The 20,471-nt window shown below is 44.3% G+C and overlaps 1 protein-coding gene across 4 annotated transcripts in view; it reads left to right on the plus strand.

Moving 5' to 3' along the window:
• The window catches only part of SPATS2L (spermatogenesis associated serine rich 2 like), a 146,864-nt gene that overhangs the window by 118,690 nt on the left and 7,703 nt on the right, over positions 1-20,471 (plus strand). For all 4 annotated transcript variants that reach the window (XM_048868836.2, XM_048868837.2, XM_048868838.2 and 1 more), the window contains one exon: positions 9,985-10,043. In XM_048868836.2, the coding sequence (XP_048724793.2) occupies positions 9,985-10,043 (59 nt within the window). The remainder of the gene's footprint in view (positions 1-9,984; positions 10,044-20,471) is intronic.

A 20,471-nucleotide genomic window follows, 5' to 3' on the forward strand; every position in this document is an offset into this window, starting at 1 on the left:
CATTAAACTGGCTGGGGCCCAGGGTAGAAAGCCAAAGCCCCTCTGCATGGGGTTGAAGCCCGGGCCCTGAACCCCTCCACCCAAGGCTGAAGCTGAAGCCTGAGCAATGTAGCTTCACAGGGGCCCCTGTGGCATGAGGCCACAGGCAATTGCCCTAGTTGCTACCTTCTAATGCTGTCCCTGGCTTTTATATGCAGAAAACCAGTTATTGTGACACAGGTGGGCTATGGAATTTTTATAGCATGTGGCGAGGAGAGGGGGCTCAGAAAGAAAAAGATTGCGAACCCATGCTCTAATGTGTCCCCTCTTACCACACCTTCTTTAGCCTCCAAGCTGAAATGCATTCCATCTCCATGGTGAAATTATAAAAGGTGCTGGTTTCCTTGGGGAAATTCAGCATCTCCATTGTTACAGTAAATCCTTTGGGTCAAAATCACCTGAGCTGAGTTTAGCACAGGGACTGTGTGAGTGGTGAGAGGAGGGGGCACCTTTGCACCTCCCCCATGCTGGGGTTGCCAGATGCTGATTTGTCCCCCAGCACAGGTTGGAGTAGCTCCTGGGGCCTGATTTTAACGTCATGCTGGCATAACTCTGATGAAGTCAATGGAGTTTTACCAGGGTAAATCATAGGAGAATCAGGCCCATTGCACTTGAAACCCAGGCTCCTGTCATACCATAGCCTGATTTTTGTGAAGCCTTTCCTTTCTAAGCAGGTATTGACTTCTCCTTTGAAACAAGAATTTCTTCTCTTTCATTTTTCCTTTTTCTGCCTCTCTCTCCAGGGGCTGCTGTAAGAAATGAATTTGTTGTCCTGAGGGAAACAAACAGGGAAACAAACAGGGAAAGGAAGATTGATACATACCCCACAGTACAGAAATAGTCTTATTTTGGGTTTAGTATAGTTGCCAGGAAGGCAACATAAATAGCACCTTGTATTAATAGCCCTCCTGAAGAGCATTTGTGGATTAGATTCTTATGTTATTCCAACACCACACATTCAGGAGTACATCAGGTTTCCTCCTTTTATTGCCACTCTTCAGGAATAATAGGTTATTAATAATGACTAGAGCTGGAGGGGAGATAGAGAGAGGTGATTCCAATCACCGCAAACCTTGGGAGTTTTCTGGACTTCATCAGTAGAGCACAACCACAAATCAGCCAGTGTGGCAATGTAAAGCTAGAGTTCTGAAAAGTTTTGAATAACATTCAAGGATCTTAGAGAGAATACAGCACTGTCCTTTTTATTCTTATGGAAAGCCCAGGCAAGCATCTGTCCTTTTTCTTTTGCATGAACTAAATTCCATGCTGTAAACCAGGAAAGATGAATTTGTTCCCACTGAAGTCAGAAGAAATTCAAAGTTATGAAATTGTGAAATGAGACAGCTGTCACTGTGGCTTACAAGTATCAGTGCTGTGCCAGCTATTCATTATAGTGTGGCATTTGCGCCTGTTTTGCCATGATACTCTAGTGCGAATTTTGAAATCTTGTCAAAAGCCCAGTCACAATCCCTTCGACCAAGAATAGGATTTGTGCTCTTCCTTATAGTGCTTATCATGCAAAATTAACCTAAGGAAACTTCCATGTGAATCCTTCCCATGCCATCAGATGTCGCTTAATGCACGGACAAGGCTGTGACATCCCTGCCTATTCTGGGATGCTCTTTGCATCTCCTCTATGGGGATGTCTACACTCAAGCTCGAGGTGTAATGTCCAGCTGGGGTAGGCATACCTGCGTTAGCTTTGATTGAGATAGAGCGCTAAATATAGCAGTGTAGCCAGCACGGGCAGTGGGACAGGCTAGCCACCTAAGTATGCAGGGTCCAGGGCAAGACTGTGCTTGAGGCAGCTAGCTCATCCTGCTGCCCATGCTACTGCAGCTACACTGCTGTTTTTAGTGCACTAGCTCAATCAAAACCAGCACGTGTACATCAACCTGAGTTGGAAATTACACCTCCAGCTTGAGTGTAGATGTTCCCTGTGTTAAGCCAATGCAATGTAATGCTGTTATGACTTAGAAAATCCTGTTCCTTGCACACACTGTTCACAGCCACAGAAAAGTTTCATTTATCCAGCTTTTCTTCTGGTAATCAAACAATGCTACAGACCTGCCTTTTAATCCTCTGTACAAAACCATCTTCAGTCTGCTTTGATTAACAGAGTGCGATGATAATTTTAAGGGACTGACAACTAGCCCCATTGAACCAAGTTTCAGACTTCATTACAGTAAATAATTTGACACTGACCACAAACTACTGGTTAAAAAGGGAAGAGGTAATTAAAATTATTCTGCATTTATGAAGAGATACTGCACATGAGTATCTTGGTTCAGATCAAATAGGAAATAACCCAGCCCCTTTTCCCATTCAATCCTACCTCTCTAATTATATGGACTTTTTGATTGCATTCAGATTGCTGTGTTTTGACACATACGAAGAATAACCACACACTGTCAGTCAGAGTGTTTTTTATTATATTATCCATGCTATTAAGAGAGAGAACAAAACAAGAACACATGAAAATGAAGCCTCTGTAAGAAAGTACAGTATGTATCTTCTCTGGGACAGGCTGCATCTGCTCCCCCTTACAAACTGGCAGGTGCATTCAGAAACCTGGAAATTTAAAGGTGATGTATGCAGAAAACAAAATTCTTACACTTACATAGCTTCTTACACCACACATAATAAATGCTTAACTCACAGCAGGGATAAATTAGATCTCAATTCTGTGATAAAGTGAATACTGGACAATGTTGCCTTTTATTTTATTGAAAGTGAATTTTGTAATGTTGTGTTACACCATCATGGGTTTGGCTCTGGAGGCTACAGTTTCAGGCTTAATAGAGTAAAAGTCACCTCTGCTTCTTGCTTCAGATTTAAAGTCTCTAGGAACACACAAAGACCAAGGATAGTGACCACACGTACATTCACAACAAACTGAGTGCTATGCAGTTTACTTCATGTAAATCTTTCAGAAAACACTCTTAAAACTAAACTTCAGTCTGTTCCAGGGGGATGGTAAGGGCCCACATGACTTTTGGGTAAAAATGAGAGGTTTGCCTGGTGTCCTTGGCCGAAATACCCCTCCTTATATTGTTGTGCTGTGCACTAGTTGGTTGCCACCCTCCACTCCAACATGGGTGCATATGTACACTATGTTGTTTGTGAAACACATAACTGCTTTGGATTCTTCTGTGAAAGATGCTATCAAAATATCTAATAGTCCACTTTATTATTCTGCATTTAATACAAATACATTAAGAAAACATAAAAGGAAGCTAATTTGAAATAAAACTGCCTAACAGATGAGGGTTATGCACCCAGGGTGCTTTGACTGGCCACCAAACTGAGACTATCAGAACTTAACCTACTGCCTGAATTTCATTGCATAAACATCACCGGATGGCTTTCTCCCCTGCTACTTTGCTGAATTCCTCTCCTGTCTCTATTCACCCATTTGTGCCTTTTATGAAGGATTCTTCAGGGTTGGTTTTTGTCACCTCTTCTTGTCCAGCCTGTCTTTGTTATTGAGGAAACATGGGATGCGTTGTATTCAGTATGCTGATGTTCTGAGTTCTGCATTTCCATCACATCAGACCAAGATGGTGCAGTGAAATGAACAGCCAAGTGTTAAAGGTGGAGAATGGATGAGGGAGAGTTGATGACTGAAATTATGTTATTGTTGAACCAACCTGAAAAACTGGCAAAGGTGACTTCTGCACCCCTGGTTATTGTCTGTGATTGGTGACCCATGTTCACACCAGTGCTCTTTCTTTAGGCCTATGGCTACTGAAGAAGTTATTAGCAGGGCATTTTCCTTAAGGAATCTTTAACTCTGAAATGCATGTCCCTCCCTGCTCTCCCAGAGTCCCAGTTTTGGTGACCTTTGGGCATGTTGTCAAGCCCAGCTTTTCTCAAGTTTTGAAGGAGCTGGGTGTCCATTGGTAGAGGGGTTGAGATTGAAGGATGTGTGTAATCCATGATGCTAAGATCTGTCCCTTTTGATTGAAGGAGACGTTTTGCACCTCACAGGGTCAGATCCTGAGTTCTCTCCCTGAAGTACAGTCTGACTCAAACATCTATGCTGAATGGCAATTTGCAACTACTGTATATGGATTTTTGTGACTTTCCAGTGCTGTTTGAGAAAAAGGATGTGAATAAGCTCTGTTTCATTGGATGTTTTATTTGATTGCTTATCCATAGAGTCAAATCCTTTTCATGTTCAATAACAAAAGGTGACTCTATAATATTGTAATTTAAATACTGTACTGAATCTTTGTGCAAAACCATCCCCAAAATTTTTACTCTATCTGCCCCAGGAAAGGCATATGAGAAAGCAAGTGCAAAAACTAGGCAGACCTTATTCCATACGTAAGTAATCATCTGTGATGTGGCATGAGTGACATTATATTTACCTGTAGTTTTCTTCTGACCCACATTGTCTTTTGGGAAGTGCGTTGTGCTTTTAATCTTTATAAAAATATAATTCAGTATGGCAAACAGAGTTCATGCCATCTATGAGCTCATTATTTGTCCATCTATAAGCTCAACCAGTCTGAGTCCCTAACATGTGGCCTAGCTGATCAGTTTACAGAGTTTCATAAAACTGCTGTAGGAGCCAACACCTTTTGGCTTTAGTACTAAGTCCAAGAGACTGATGTGTATTGTGCAAAATAATACTCTTTGCTGGGAATCAAAAAACAGGGTTCTACTCCCCTCCTGTTGCTATTGTTGTGTGTCCTCAGGCAAGTTTCTTAACCTCTGTGTTTAATTTTTCCCATCTTTAAAATGGAGATAAATAACATCTTTGTAAAATGCTTTGAGATCTGCAACTTAGAAACGCTATATAAATGCTAACTGTTGTTATTTATCTGTCCTTTTTGGTGACCAAACATTCTTTCAACTAGATGTAAGTTATATAGAACTGAATGATTGTGGCCTCACATTCGCTCGGTTTTAAAGGAAAAGGGACTTCCTCTCCAAATGTTCAGCTCTCTAAACTTGGAGTTCTCCTTCCCTTCACACTCCATGACCCTACAATAGGCCCAAGCTCCCCAAGACCCTACATGAGCTTTCAGCCCCCCACCCACCCATCACTCCAATAGCTGCAAAACACGTTAGTAGGTCACCTGTAAGCTTTGGTATCCAGTGGAGACTGATGTGGTCTGAAAGTGACAATACTGAGGCATAATGTAAAGGCATTCGGAGAGCCAATTTTCAACAGGGAACGGTCATACTGTGGACTCATTTCAGAGATTGGTAAGCAATGCTCTGATTTGCCTTAAGTGTTGATAGCTTATGGGGCCAGAATCGAATGGCGTTGCTTAGGGTGAGTGGTACCTTAGTCCTTGAGAATTCTCATTGAAACCAATTAAACTACTTACAATTTAAGAAACTGTTCAGTACAAACACAAGCACCAAAATCTTCAGTGTGAGAATGGCTTGGAATACTAAGGGTATGTCTATGCTGCATGTGAACACCCGCGGCTGGGCTGGGCCAGCCCACTTAGCCTCGTGAGGCTCGGGCTGTGGGGTTGTTTAATTGCGATGTAGACATTCTGGTTTGGGCTGCAGCCCGAGCTCTGGGACTCTCCCACCTCGCAGAGTCCTAGAGCCCAGGCTCTCATCTGAGCCTGGTCATCTACACTGCAATTAAACAGCCCCACAGCCCAAGCCAGCTGGCACGGGACAGCTGGCGGTTTTTATTTGCAGTGTAGACATACCCTAAGATAGCAGGAAAATGGGTTTGCCTCAGCACCAGCACCAGGAGCATGCACTTGTCTTTTTTCTTCTTTACATCCATTTCTCCCTCTGGGGGTAATGTCTACATTGCAGTTGGAGGGGTGATTGCAGCTCCGATAGACATACCTATGCTTGGTTTAATTCAGCTAATGTGGCTAAAACTGGCAGTGAATATGTGGTGGCACAGACCACAGTGTGGGCTAGCAACACAGTGACGTACCTAGGGTTTAGGGCAAGTCTGTATAGTGTCCATGCTGCTGCTGCGGGTGTGCCTCCCCAAGCTGCAAACACACCTTCAGTTTCAGGGTAGACATACCCTTATTTATTTTTCTTCTTTCTGTGTACATTTGTCTTGTATCTTTTTTTCCCCTCTGTTTGTCCCTCTCTTTTTCATTTGTTCCCTTCTCTATAAAGTTCCATTGGTAGGTGAAGAGTTAAGAGAGTTCTGCACTAACCTCCTTTTGCACTGGGCTCTGCGGAAAGGGGAATTGAATCAGACTAGTCAGTTTCACTCACACCACACCCTCCTCCTGCCATGAGTGAATGAGAAACGGACTACACTGACTCTCCACCTTCCAGTGCTGTTTGGCATCAGACATTCGCTGGGGAAAGGCATATTCCTTCATTAGTTCATAGACCCCTTACAAATCCTTCATGATGTATTGGTGATTTGTGATTTCCAGTTTGAGAACTGTTGATTTATAGCCATCTGCTGGGATTAGGTATGCCATCCTCCTTCTATATACTAGAGATATGGGGCCAGATCCTCTCCTTGTATAAATTAGTGTACCTCCTTTGGCTTCAGTGGAGCCATGTCAGTTTACACCAGCTGAGGATCTGGTCCTTAAATTAGCTTAGTTTAACATATTATTTATTCTGCTGGTGGCAAATGAACCACAGAAATGTCACTTTTGTTTATGCCTCAATCTTCAATTACAGGTAATAGCTGTGAAGGGAATTTCAAAATCATTCCTGTTTATCTAGGAACTTCTGTGTTGTATCTGAGCACCTTCCTGAGGGGTTCTTTATTCACGTACCAGAATAGATAAAGAGTGGAAACTTATCTAGAAAATGGCAAGTTATTACTATGATTAATGTACAACATACAAGAAATTTGGGTTGGCTGTGATCTCGTTCTTCCTTTGGTAATAAATGCTTTTTTATTTGGCATCAAAATATAATGTAACTGGCCAAGCAATTTAGCATATATTCAAAGATCTATTATTGGAATGGGGAGAGAGCAGGTCTGAAGTGGTTTGGGCCAGGCGTTTTTGTTCACTCTGTTTATGTGAACTCATTGCTCGGTATTTCTTCATTTTTTTTCCAATCTAAAGGTTGTGTTTATATAACCTGTGGCGTACTGTGGATGCACTTTTGTAAGTGCTTTTTTTTGTTTGTTTCATGTGCAGTTTTCAAGACACACTGTTGTCACCTGGAGAATTCAGCCAAGGAAGTTCGATACCTGTGTGGTCATGAATGATTAATAGGAAATAGATTCTGGGAAGCTATTGCTTTTCTGAGCAATAAGCTGGAATTATCAATTGCCCATTTGAATCCCAAGTCTATCCATATGCCTAGAGAATATTGAGCAGCAATTGGACCACTTCTTCAGGTCCTACTTCTTCAGGTTCTGGGACCGACAGCTACAACTACACTACATGCAACAATGGAAGATACTGAATTTAGCTGTCTGAAATGGAAACCCAGACCTGAAGAACTACTCTGTGTGGCTCGAAAGCTTGGCTCTCTCACCAACAGAAGCTGGGCTAATAAAAGATATGACCTCACCCACCTTGTCTCTGTAATATCCTGGGACCAACACGGCTACAACGGCACTGCATACAACCATTTCCACTTGGAATTCTTGTACTTTAGTCAGGTGTTTATACCACAACTGACTTGTAGTTTCCAGTGCTCTGGTGACTCCTTTAGGACCTTGTTCTCCAATCATTATCCACAAAACTCCCATTGACTTTATGAGAGCTTTTCGTTCACAATACTGAAACTGCAGGACCAAACTCTTGCTCTCGGGTATTGTAAACTACTACATATGTTACGGGCCAAGTAACAGCTGCCTAAAAGGGCATGCTGGATGGGGAAGTCAGTAAAGTTATTTCAGTTTAAGAATAAGAGAGACAGAATCATGGCCTGTATTTGCTTTTACACAAATATCCTTGTATCCTGTTAGTTATTTAGGATCATAAGAAGATTGGTCTGTAGCTGGAAACTGAATTGTTGAAACTGTTTATCCACAATGGGTGCCTCTGAACCAGTAATGAAATCTATGTGTGTTAGTGTAGACTAGAAAAAACAATTTTCAATGCTGTTTTAGAAGCTGTGATTGAGACTTAATGGGTTGATTGTTCCATTTCCTAATACCAGTCAGGCTATGTAGCTAGAGATGGAAAAGACGTGTGCTAGGTACAAAGTTCAGATCTAATCTGAACAACCTCAAAGTTTGCGGGTGTTTGGATGTGGGGTTTTGGTTCGGCCCATTGTAGAGAGAGGAGAGGTGCAAAGTTTGGATTAGGATATGAACCTTACTAAAAGGAGGGACTGTATAGATCCAGAGTTTTACTCTGAGCCCATCTCTAGTTCTTGTTTCATCCATCTGCCAATGCAGAATATAGACTCCTGACAAAGGACTTATGCACAGTTAAAGCATATACAGTTGGTCTTTGCCAAGAGGAAGCAATTTTATAATTATAAGTGAGCCTATCTATACCACATTTTGTGTTACTGTTACATACATACTCTGGACTTACACTATGTGTAACTACACTTCACATTGCTGTTACATCGCATACATACTCTTGGTTTATACTCTTTATTGGGCTGTAGGACCACATGTACGTTAATATCGGTATTTTCACATGAATTGGTAATATAGTTGTTCCTGTTATGGCCCAGATTGTGTCAAACAGGAACAGACCTACACTGGGGGTGGTGTGAAGCTGCACTGTCCCTTGCTTTTCATACAAATCACATCACCCAATGCAGTTATGTTAGAATACTGAAAGAATAACAACCCAGACGTAAAGGGCCTGTTCAACCTTTCCTTATTCATGTAAGGTTTCAGTTTCATTGACTTCTGCGAGTCTCCTCACATCAGTAAGGTTTGATTCAGAAAGAAAGCTACATTTCATGCTGCTATTTTTAGGTCTTGAACTCCTAATATCTCATTCTGTGCCAAGGCTTATGATTTTATGATGTTTCTGTTGTAAGAGCTGAACTTTCCACTTCCCCCAGTAGTGGCCTGCCTGATTTCACTTGTGGGATCTGACCTACTTACCATGCCTTTTTTTAAAACAAGACCAAAACCCTTTTGATTCTGCAAAACTGAAAAATTAATGTTGATAATAGTTAATAAACAAGAACTCCTTTACAAAGTATATCAGAGCTATGTACAAAAGCGCCATCTATTGGAGAGCTCTCTAGTGCTGTTACTTCACTAATTTGCATCGTTATATTAAAAGTGCCTTTGACCCACTGTTAACTCTCAACAGATCCACCTGTCTGCATTTTGCCAGTTAAAAAGCACAGATGGGGACTGGGGAGTGCTGTGGCAGAGGGTTGCAGGAGTTCTGCTTGAGTGGGGGAGCTCAGGAGCTCTGCAGGAGAAAAGGCAGGAAGGAAGCCAACCATGTACCTCTCTCATCCCATAAATCCTACAAAAACTGGGCAAGGAGGGTGAATCTTCCAGCTAGTGACCTTGCTAGGTGATGTGCCAAGGGTTATGTACCTTACATAAGGAGAGACTAATTACTCGATTAAAATACCGTGTTCTGGAGAAACTTGTTGCCTGATCGCTAAGGAGAGAAAGCTGTTAGCTCGTGGCCATAATTACATTGTTGTAAGAAACTGCACTGTGAGGTAAACCAGGTCAACATGGATATTAGCTAGGATGCATTTTACTAATCCAGAAGTGAGAATATGGACTTGCACCCAGATAGTACTTGTGCAGCTAGATCAGAGATATCCTCATATAAATGCAAAAGGATAGTATCTGGCTAATAATGTATTAACTTTCATTAGAGATTAGTTAGCACTGGCTGCTGTATTCAGTTAGTCTCTAGTTATTTTATCTCTTTCCATTTAATTTTCCCTTTATTAATTCCAAAACTGTCAGTAACAGCGTTCTGAAGTCTTTTATATAATAGCATTTATTAGTATAAGATATATTTTAGTTCTGCTTCACATCATAGTTTTATCTTGGGTTAAATCATATTTTTTTTTCCTTTTTAGCATCATAGACAAAGAAGTGTCATTAATGGCAGAAGTTGATAAAGTTAAAGAAGAAGCCAGTAAGTAGAAAACATACTAGAGTGCTTGTGTGTGTTTTGGAAGAGTTGGGAGAACATGTGTTTTTGATTCTGCAGAAAAACTAAGTAGTAAATCAGTTCCTCTAGCAGCATTACAGCATTGTTTGTTGTATACAGGGCCTCTGGTATTCTCTACCACTTCCTGAACAAGTTCTGTCTAAAAGAATTGTGCACCAAAGTTTAACATATTTCCATCCCTATAAATTCAGCTGGAGTGTTAACATGTATTAGTTAAGGCTCCATGTCTGCCACGGAGGTCATGGATTCCGTGACTTTCTGTGACCTCCATGACTTCTGCAGCGGCCAGTGCAGCTGGCTCCAGGCTGCCTGAGCAGATCAGACAGCTCCTGGGCCAGTCGCATCAGCCGTTGCTAGAGCAGTTTGAGTGTGGGAGGGGCCTGGAGGTTGGGGTGCGGGGCAGTGCTTATGTTGGGAAGGGGAGCTCCCTGAAAGCATCTGGCACGTCCCTACAGCTCCTAGATGGAGGGGCCAGGGGGCTCTGCGAGCTGACCCTGCCTGGAGGCACCGCCCCCGCAGCTCCCATTGGCTACAATTCCCTGCCAATGGGAGCGGCTCAGCCAATGGCAGCTGTGGGGATAGTGCGTGGAGCCCCCTGGCCTTCCCTCCCCTAGGAGCTTCAGGGACATGCCAGCTGCTTCCGGGAAGCTGCGCGGAGCCCGGTAGGGAGCCTGCCAGCCCAGCCAACCCTCTCCCCCCCTGCACCAGCAAGGGTCCCAGGCCATGCACCACCGCTGGCTCTTCCCCCCACACACCAGCGGCGCCCCTGCACCACCACCCCCAAAGAACCCCTGGCCCAAGTTTTCATCACAGGTATATAGGACAAGTCATGGACAGGTCACTGGCCATGAATTTTTGTTAGCCACCCCTGAACTGTCCATGACTTTTACTAAAAATACCTGTAACTAAAACATAGCCTTAATAATAGTCAATAATGCAAGGATGTCAGAATCTAAAGCTGGCTGCAGAATTCCATATAATCATGAAGTCACTCTTTTGCTTTGGAACTTATTAACCCTTCAGAATATTTGGATGTGGTGACATCACTAATTCTCTAGTGTTCTCTATTTATATGGCACCTTCCATTCTGAATGACTCAACACACTTTTTATAGACTAAGCATCCAGTCCTGCAAGCATTCCATGTATGGAATCCCCATTGATGTTAATGGGAGTTTCGTCTGCACCAGGCTTGCAGGACTGAGTCCCGTATACACGCAGCCAAACCCCTTCTCTTACGAAGATGTCCATGGGATTTTTAATGACTCTGAATGGACAGAAGTTCAGTTTTTAAAGTATGTTTCTGTTCTGAAAAGTGACTAAAATATGGCACCTTCTTATGACAGATCAGCCCCTGTGTGTATTCAGAAACATATTGTCTGACTTTAGTGACATATATATTTTAATGCTGATAGCACCCTGTCACACACATGGAAATCATTTTATCTGCCTTGGAGGGTTGAAGAATCAACCCAGTTAAGAGTTAAACCTGGGATCCCAAGTAATCCAGAGTTTTCCAAGCTGAGACTTAACCTACTATTACAGCTTGTAGAGTGCTTCTTGCATTTTCCTTTCTCAATCCCTGCACTCCTTTGCTAATGGTGAAACAGTTATATATATCTATCTCATTCGGGTCACTATAGTACTATATACATGGCTTCTAATATATGAAGATATATAGTGAAATATCACGCAATACAGCTATATTTGGCTTTACATCATTTTTAAGGAGACAAAGTTGTAATCATGCTCATGAATTTAAAAGGTATCATAAAAAACAGATGTTGATCAAAACCTGTTTTCCTAATTATCAATTGAGGCAAATCTGATCAGAAGCATTCCAGACTTTCATCTAACTTCTGTCTCTTGTATAGGTGCTATCTAGATAGGTATATTCTGGTGGGGGAAAAGGTAACGCGCACCAATCATTTAATGGGACACTGCAGCAGCAGTGGTATATCCCACATTAGAAATCACACTTTTAAACCAGCTCTAGTGGGAGTATGTCTAAGTAAGGACTAAAAAGGCTGAGCAGTGAGCTCAGGATTTGTCCCAATATTAGTAACACAGGAGGGAGATTGTCTGTCACAGGTGAAGATCCTATTGGTCTTTCACTGGTTTATAAACCTAAAGCGCTATGAGGGAGGGTCACAAATACACATGTTCTTGAAAGCTGCATTTGTATGTAGATCTCTTGAGTTAGCTGACAGGTGTTTAAAACAACAAAAAATCTGTGTTTTCAGATAAGTTCCTTGTGACTATACACGTGTGGAGGCAAAAGAGAAGAAATTATTCTAGCAAAGTTTGACCATAATGTACACTTAAAATGTTTCCTATGAGAGATCTTCTAACACAAACGTGAAAGACATGTGGATTTGGAGTTCTGGGGGGACTTTTTTTTTAAGATAATGATAGAAACAAGCCAGCAGTTCCTTGGTTACCTGCAAAGATTGTTATAATCACCTGGAGGGCATGCTCCTGCTTCCAATGAAATCAATGGCAAAATTCCCATTGATGTCAGTGGAGCAGGATCCAGTGCACAAATAAAGCCACATTTTAGAAATCCACCGTATAGCTCTGATGTTATCAGAGGGCTACACATTCATCTAGTCTGAGGCTAGAATCCACTTTTTGGGTTAAGTAAAACTAGTTATATTATACAGAGATACTAACCTAGGATGTACCTATTGGGTTCGCGCTGCATTAATATATCACTTTGGATTCAATTCTCTGCTCTCCCATTGACTCTATACGTGTGCTTGGACAGGTTTCTGTGCCTTTCTTTAAATTGCAGCTTCTGCTGTCGCTCAGGGCTATTGTGAGAGTTAGGGTCTGTAAAGTGCTCTTAGATCTTTGGGTTGCTGTTATTACTGAAAAGTGTGTAGTATTAATTAATAATTATGTTATTATTTATCTTCACATCTTTCCACCACATGGGAGGATTATTGAACTGATGATCATTTTTAATATTTCTATAGGTCAAATTTCCCAAACTGGTAACCTTAACAGTGTGCAGAAATAGGTATTTGCATGTGCATCACATGCCAGTGTGCATCTGCAGCTGTGGAATTTGAGCACATGATTTGGACAGTCACTTTGAAAAATTTGGTCCTGAACCTGTAGAGACAGCATAGTTAGCACAATTTAAAATAATCCTTCAGCAAGGAATAATATTTAAGCAAGGTGATCACTATAAAACGTAGTGACTTGTTTAACAAACCAACAGGGATTCCCCATGTAACAACGCTGGAAGCCATATTCCACATATGGCTAAGGATGATGGGTGGAATGAAAAAATCAGCTAAGGAGCAAAGTAAAAGGCCACCACTTATCATAACTATCAGTGTGCTGCACTGTCACAGAGCCTTCCATCTGAGGACCTCAAAGCTCTTTACAAAAATTAGGGAATTAAGCGACACAAACCCTCTGTAAGACTTGGTCATATTACACCTTGTTTTAATGATGGTATAAAGGAGGCACAAAGAGGATAAGGGCTTGTCTGCATGGGATGTTAGTGTGCAATAAAATAGGGTGTGAACTTTAAAATACAATAGCTGTCCCACACTAATTCCCTGCATGGACGCTCTTATTCTGCACTAAAAGTGCTTTGTGTAGATTAATTTTGCTAAACCACAAAAAGTCACTCTAAGGGTATGTCTACACTACGGAATAAGGTCGAATTTATAGAAGTCGGTTTTTTAGAAATCGGTTTTATAAATTCGAGTGTGTGTGTCCCCACAGAAAATGCTCTAAGTGCATTAAGTGCATTAACTCGGCGGAGCGCTTCCACAGTACCGAGGCAAGCGTCGACTTCCGGAGCGTTGCACTGTGGGTAGCTATCCCACAGTTCCCGCAGTCTCCGCTGCCCATTGGAATTCTGGGTTGAGATCCCAATGCCTGATGGGGCTAAAACATTGTCGCGGGTGGTTCTGGGTACATATCGTCAGCCCCCCGTTCCCTCCCTCCCCCCGTGAAAGCAAGGGCAGACAATCATTTCGCGCCTTTTTTCCTGAGTTACCTGTGCAGACGCCACACCATGGCAAGCATGGAGCCCGCTCAGGTAACCGTCACCCTATGTCTCCTGGGTGCTGGCAGACGCGGTACGGCATTGCTACACAGTAGCAGCAACCCCTTGCCTTGTGGCAGCAGACGGTACAGTACGACTGGTAGCCGTCATCGTCATGTCTGAGGTGCTCCTGGTCGCCTCTGTGAGGTCGATCAGGAGCGCCTGGGCAGACATGGGCACAGGGACTAAATTTGGAGTGACTTGACCAGGTCATTCTCTTTAGTCCTGCAGTCAGTCCTATTGAACCGTCTTATGGTGAGCAGGCAGGCGATACGGACTGCTTGCAGTCGTACTGTACCATCTTCTGCCGAGCAGCCATGAGATGTGGATGGCATGCAGTCCTTCTGCACCGTCTGCTGCCAGCCAAAGATGTAAAAGATAGATGGAGTGGATCAAAACAAGAAATAGACCAGATTTGTTTTGTACTCATTTGCTTCCCCCCCTCCCCTGTCTAGGGGACTCATTCTTCTAGATCACACTGCAGTCACTTACAGAGAAGGTGCAGCGAGGTAAATCTAGCCATGTATCAATCAGAGGCCAGGCTAACCTTCTTGTTCCAATAAGGACAATAACTTAGGTGCACCATTTCTTATTGGAACCCTCCGTGAAGTCCTGCCTGAAATACTCCTTGATGTAAAGCCACCCCCTTTGTTGATTTTAGCTCCCTGAAGCCAACCCTGTAAGCGCCCCTCCCAGCGTCAGAGCAATGGCAAACAATCGGGCATCTGAGAGTGCTGTCCAGAGCAGTCACAATGGAGCACTCTGATGGGGCTAAAACATTGTCGCGGGTGGTTCTGGGTACGTGTCGTCAGGCCCCCGTTCCCTCCCTCCCTCCGTGAAAGCAAGGGCAAACAATCATTTCGCGCCTTTTTTCCTGAGTTACCTGTGCAGACGCCATACCACAGCAAGCATGGAGCCCGCTCAGGTAACCGTCACCCTATGTCTCCTGGGTGCTGGCAGACGCGGTACGGCTTTGCTGCACAGTAGCAGCAACCCCTTGCCTTCTGGCAGCAGACGGTGCAATACGATTGGTAGTCGTCCTCATCGTGTCCGAGGTGCTCCTGGCCGCGTCGGCTGGGAGCGCCTGGGCAGACATGGGCGCAGGGACTAAATTTGGAGTGACTTGACCAGGTCATTCTCTTTAGTCCTGCAGTCAGTCCTATTGAACCGTCTTATGGTGAGCGGGCAGGCGATACGGACTGCTAGCAGTCGTACTGTACCATCTTCTGCCAGGCAGGCAAGAGATGGGGATGGCTAGCAGTCGTACTGTACCATCTTCTGCCGAGCAGCCATGAGATGTGGATGGCATGCAGTCCTTCTGCACCGTCTGCTGCCAGCCAAAGATGTAAAAGATAGATGGAGTGGGTCAAAACAAGAAATAGACCAGATTTGTTTTGTACTCATTTGCCTCCTCCCCTGTCTAGGGGACTCATTCCTCTAGGTCACACTGCAGTCACTCACAGAGAAGGTGCAGCGAGGTAAATCTAGCCATGTATCAATCAGAGGCCAGGCTAACCTCCTTGTTCCAATAACAACGATAACTTAGGTGCACCATTTCTTATTGGAACCCTCCGTGCAGTCCTGCCTGAAATACTCCTTGATGTACAGGCACCCCCTTTGTTGATTTTAGCTCCCTGAAGCCAACCCTGTAAGCCGTGTCGTCAGTCGCCCCTCCCTCCGTCAGAGCAACGGCAGACAATCGTTCCGCGCCTTTTTTCTGTGCGGACGCCATACCACGGCAAGCATGGAGCCCGCTCAGCTCACTTTGGCAATTAGGAGCACATTAACCACCACACGCATTATTCAGCAGTATATGCAGCACCAGAACATGGCAACGCGATACCGGGCGAGGAGGCGACGTCAGCGCGGTCCCGTGAGTGATCAGGACATGGACACAGATTTCTCTGAAAGCATGGGCCCTGACAATGCATGCATCATGGTGCTAATGGGGCAGGTTCATGCTGTGGAACGCCGATTCTGGGCTCGGGAAACAAGCACAGACTGGTGGGACCGCATAGTGTTGCAGGTCTGGGACGATTCCCAGTGGCTACGAAACTTTCGCATGCGTAAGGGCACTTTCATGGAACTTTGTGACTTGCTTTCCCCTGCCCTGAAGCGCATGAATACCAAGATGAGAGCAGCCCTCACAGTTGAGAAGCGAGTGGCGATAGCCCTGTGGAAGCTTGCAACGCCAGACAGCTACCGGTCAGTTGAGAATCAATTTGGAGTGGGCAAATCTACTGTGGGGGCTGCTGTGATGCAAGTAGCCCACGCAATCAAAGATCTGCTGATATCAAGGGTAGTGACCCTGGGAAATGTGCAGGTCATAGTGGATGGCTTTGCTGCAATGGGATTCCCTAACTGTGGTGGGGCTATAGACGGAACCCATATCCCTATCTTGGCACCGGAGCACCAAGCCGCCGAGTACATAAACCGCAAGGGGTACTTTTCGATAGTGCTGCAAGCTCTGGTGGATCACAAGGGACGTTTCACCAACATCAACGTGGGATGGCCGGGAAAGGTGCATGATGCTCGCATCTTCAGGAATCTGGTCTGTTTCAAAAGCTGCAGGAAGGGACTTTATTCCCAGACCAGAAAATAACTGTTGGGGATGTTGAAATGCCTATATGTATCCTTGGGGACCCAGCCTACCCCTTAATGCCATGGATCATGAAGCCATACACAGGCAGCCTGGACAGTGGTCAGGAGCTGTTCAACTACAGGCTGAGCAAGTGCAGAATGGTGGTAGAATGTGCATTTGGACGTTTAAAGGCGCGCTGGCGCAGTTTACTGACTCGCTTAGACCTCAGCGAAACCAATATTCCCACTGTTATTACTGCTTGCTGTGTGCTCCACAATATCTGTGAGAGTAAGGGGGAGACGTTTATGGCGGGGTGGGAGGTTGAGGCAAATCACCTGGCTGCTGGTTACGCGCAGCCAGACACCAGGGCGGTTAGAAGAGCACAGGAGGGCGCGGTACGCATCAGAGAAGCTTTGAAAAACAGTTTCATGACTGGCCAGGCTACGGTGTGAAAGTTCTGTTTGTTTCTCCTTGATGAACCCCCCCGCCCCTTGGTTCACTCTACTTCCCTGTAAGCTAACCACCCTCCCCTCCTCCCTTCGATCACCGCTTGCAGAGCCAATAAAGTCATTGTTGCTTCACATTCATGCATTCGTTATTCATTCATTACACAAATAGGGGGATGACTACCAAGGTATCCCAGGAGGGGTGGTGGAGGAGGGAAGGAAAATGCCACACAGCACTTTAAGCACAGCACTTTAAAAGTTTACAACTTTAAAATTTATTGAATGACAGCCTTCTTTTTTTTGGGCAATCCTCTGTGGTGGAGTGGCTGGTTGGCCGGAGGCCCCCCCACCGCGTTCTTGGGCGTCTGGGTGTGGAGGCTATGGAACTTGGGGAGGAGGGCGGTTGGTTACAGAGGGGCTGCAGTGGCAGTCTGTGCTCCAGCTGCCTTTGCTGCAGCTCAACCATACACTGGAGCATACTGGTTTGGTCCTGCAGCAGCCTCAGCATTGAATCCTGCCTCCTCTCATCACGCTGCCGCCACATTTGAGCTTCAGCCCTGTCTTCAGCCCGCCACTTACTCTCTTCAGCCCTCCACCTCTCCTCCCGGTCATTTTGTGCTTTCCTGCACTCTGACATTATTTGCCTCCACGCATTCGTCTGTGCTCTGTCAGTGTGGGAGGACAGCATGAGCTCGGAGAACATTTCATCGCGAGTGCGTTTTTTTTTCTTTCTAAGCTTCACTAGCCTCTGGGAAGGAGAAGATCCTGTGATCATTGAAACACCTGCAGCTGGTGGAGAAAAAAAAAGGGACAGCGGTATTTAAAAAGACACATTTTATAAAACAGTTGCTACACTCTTTCAGGGTAAACCTTGCTGTTAACATTACATACATAGCACATGTGCTTTCTTTACAAGGTCGCATTTTGCCTCCTCCCACCGCGTGAACGGATTTTGGTTGAATGCCAGCAAACATACACTGCAATGCTTTGTTCTACAGTGATTCCCGAGTACGTGTTACTGGCCTGGAGTGGTAAAGTGTCCTACCATGAAGGACGAAATAAGGCTGCCCTCCCCAGAAACCTTTTGCAAAGGCAGAACCGCAAATGCCAGGGCAAAGTAATCCTTTCACATGCTTGCTTTTAAACCATGTATAGCATTTTAAAAGGTACACTCACCAGAGGTCCCTTCTCCGCCTGCTGAGTCCAGGAGGCAGCCTTGGGTGGGTTCGGGGGGTACTGGCTCCAGGTCTAGGGTGAGAAACAGTTTCTGGCTGTCGGGAAAACCGGTTTCTCCGCTTGCTTGCTGTGAGCTATCTACAACCTCCTCATCATCATCTTCTTCGTCCCCAAAACCTACTTCCGTATTGCCTCCATCTCCATTGAAGGAGTCAAACAACACGGCTGGGGTAGTGGTGGCTGAACCCCCTAAAATGGCATGCAGCTCATCATAGAAGCGGCATGTTTGGGGCTCTGACCCAGAGCGGCTGTTCGCCTCTCTGGTTTTCTGGTAGGCTTGCCTCAGCTCCTTCAGTTTCACGCGGCACTGCTTCGGGTCCCTGTTATGGCCTCTGTCCTTCATGCCCTGGGAGATTTTCAGAAAGGTTTTGGCATTTCGAAAACTGGAACGGAGTTCTGATAGCACGGATTCCTCTCCCCAAACAGCGATCAGATCCCGTACCTCCCGTTCGGTCCATGCTGGAGCTCTTTTGCGATTCTGGGACTCCATCATGGTCACCTGTGCTGATGAGCTCTGCATGGTCACCTGCAGCTTGCCACGCTGGCCAAACAGGAAATGAGATTCAAAAGTTCGCGGTTCTTTTCCTGTCTACCTGGCCAGTGCATCTGAGTTGAGAGCGCTGTCCAGAGCGGTCAGAATGGAGCACTCTGGGATAGCTCCCGGAGGCCAATACCATCGAATTGTGTCCACAGTACCCCAAATTCGAGCCGGCAACGTCGATTTAAGCGCTAATCCACTTGTCAGGGGTGGAGTAAGGAAATCGATTTTAAGAGCCCTTTAAGTCGAAATAAAGGGCTTCATTGTGTGGACGGGTGCAGGTTTAAATCGATTTAACGCTGCTAAATTCGACCTAAAGTCCTAGTGTAGACCAGGGCTAAGTACAGAGTAAGAGTGTCCACACTCTAAAGTCATATCCTAGCTTATTACACAATAACTTCCCTGGGTACATAAACCCTAAGTGCCAAGGTCACTCAGGAAATCTGTGGCAAAGCAAGCATAGAAACTAGGGGGTAAATCCAGCTGGTGTAAATTGTCAGAGCTCCATGGAAGTCAACCAACTGTAACAGTTTACATCAGCTGAGGATGTGTACCAAGGTCTCTTGGCTCCCAGTCCTGTGCATCAGCCGTAAGAACACTATTATCATTATTTAACATTTAGATTTCACCTTTCCTCCCTTTGCATAAATGCAAACCCCACCATTTCCCTACTGCTGAATCAGATTTTGCAAACACATGGATCATCAATGTTTAGGTAACTGCAAATTTCATTGTCCTCCACAATTTGTCATATTACATAATCCTAAGCATTAAGAAAGAGTGGGCCACTGCTATTGTGGTTCATAATATTTTTTTCTAATAGCAGATTAGGGAGTGTAAAATAATAATTTCCTTATAATGTGTATACAACATGTGGAGTCTTGTGTATTTAATATTTTTCATAAAAATCTTATGCATTTAAAATTTGTTACATAAATGGAATATGGCTTCATTAGCTAAACTGCATAAGAGCATAATCTGTACTTGAAAGCAAAACCATAACTCTTAGAAATTAGACAAACTATATATAACAGAATCTTTCAGAAGGGGATAAAATGGTCACATCTAAATAAAAGACATCATGCACCAGGTGTAAAGCTGTTGGCTCAAGTCACTTCCTGCATCTCAGCTGAGTCCTCAATGATTTTGTGCTTTAAAAAAAATAATTGGAAAAAGCTCAAAACACCATGTGTACCATCTGGTTGTCTAAATGTTGAAGAGCAGGTTTAACTTTGGGTGGGGATTTTGATTTTCTAACAGTGTATCAATTTCATATCTTTCTTAACAATAAACGGTTAAGTTAAATCCTTTGATTTGGATTAATCGGTGCAGACAGGGTCATATGGATGGAAATGTGCTTGCCATGTTGTGTGTTTTCCATGTGTTGATGTACAGTGTTAATGTACAGAGACAAGGTGGGTGAGATAATACCTTTTCCAAGCTTTCCAGCTGCACAGAGCTCTTCTTCCCAGACCTGAAGAAGTGCTCTGTGTAAGTGCAAAAGCTTGTCTCTCTCTCCAACAGAA

The sequence above is a fragment of the Caretta caretta genome, chromosome 11 (genome assembly GCF_965140235.1).
Source record: "Caretta caretta isolate rCarCar2 chromosome 11, rCarCar1.hap1, whole genome shotgun sequence".
Classification (NCBI taxonomy): domain Eukaryota; kingdom Metazoa; phylum Chordata; order Testudines; family Cheloniidae; genus Caretta; species Caretta caretta.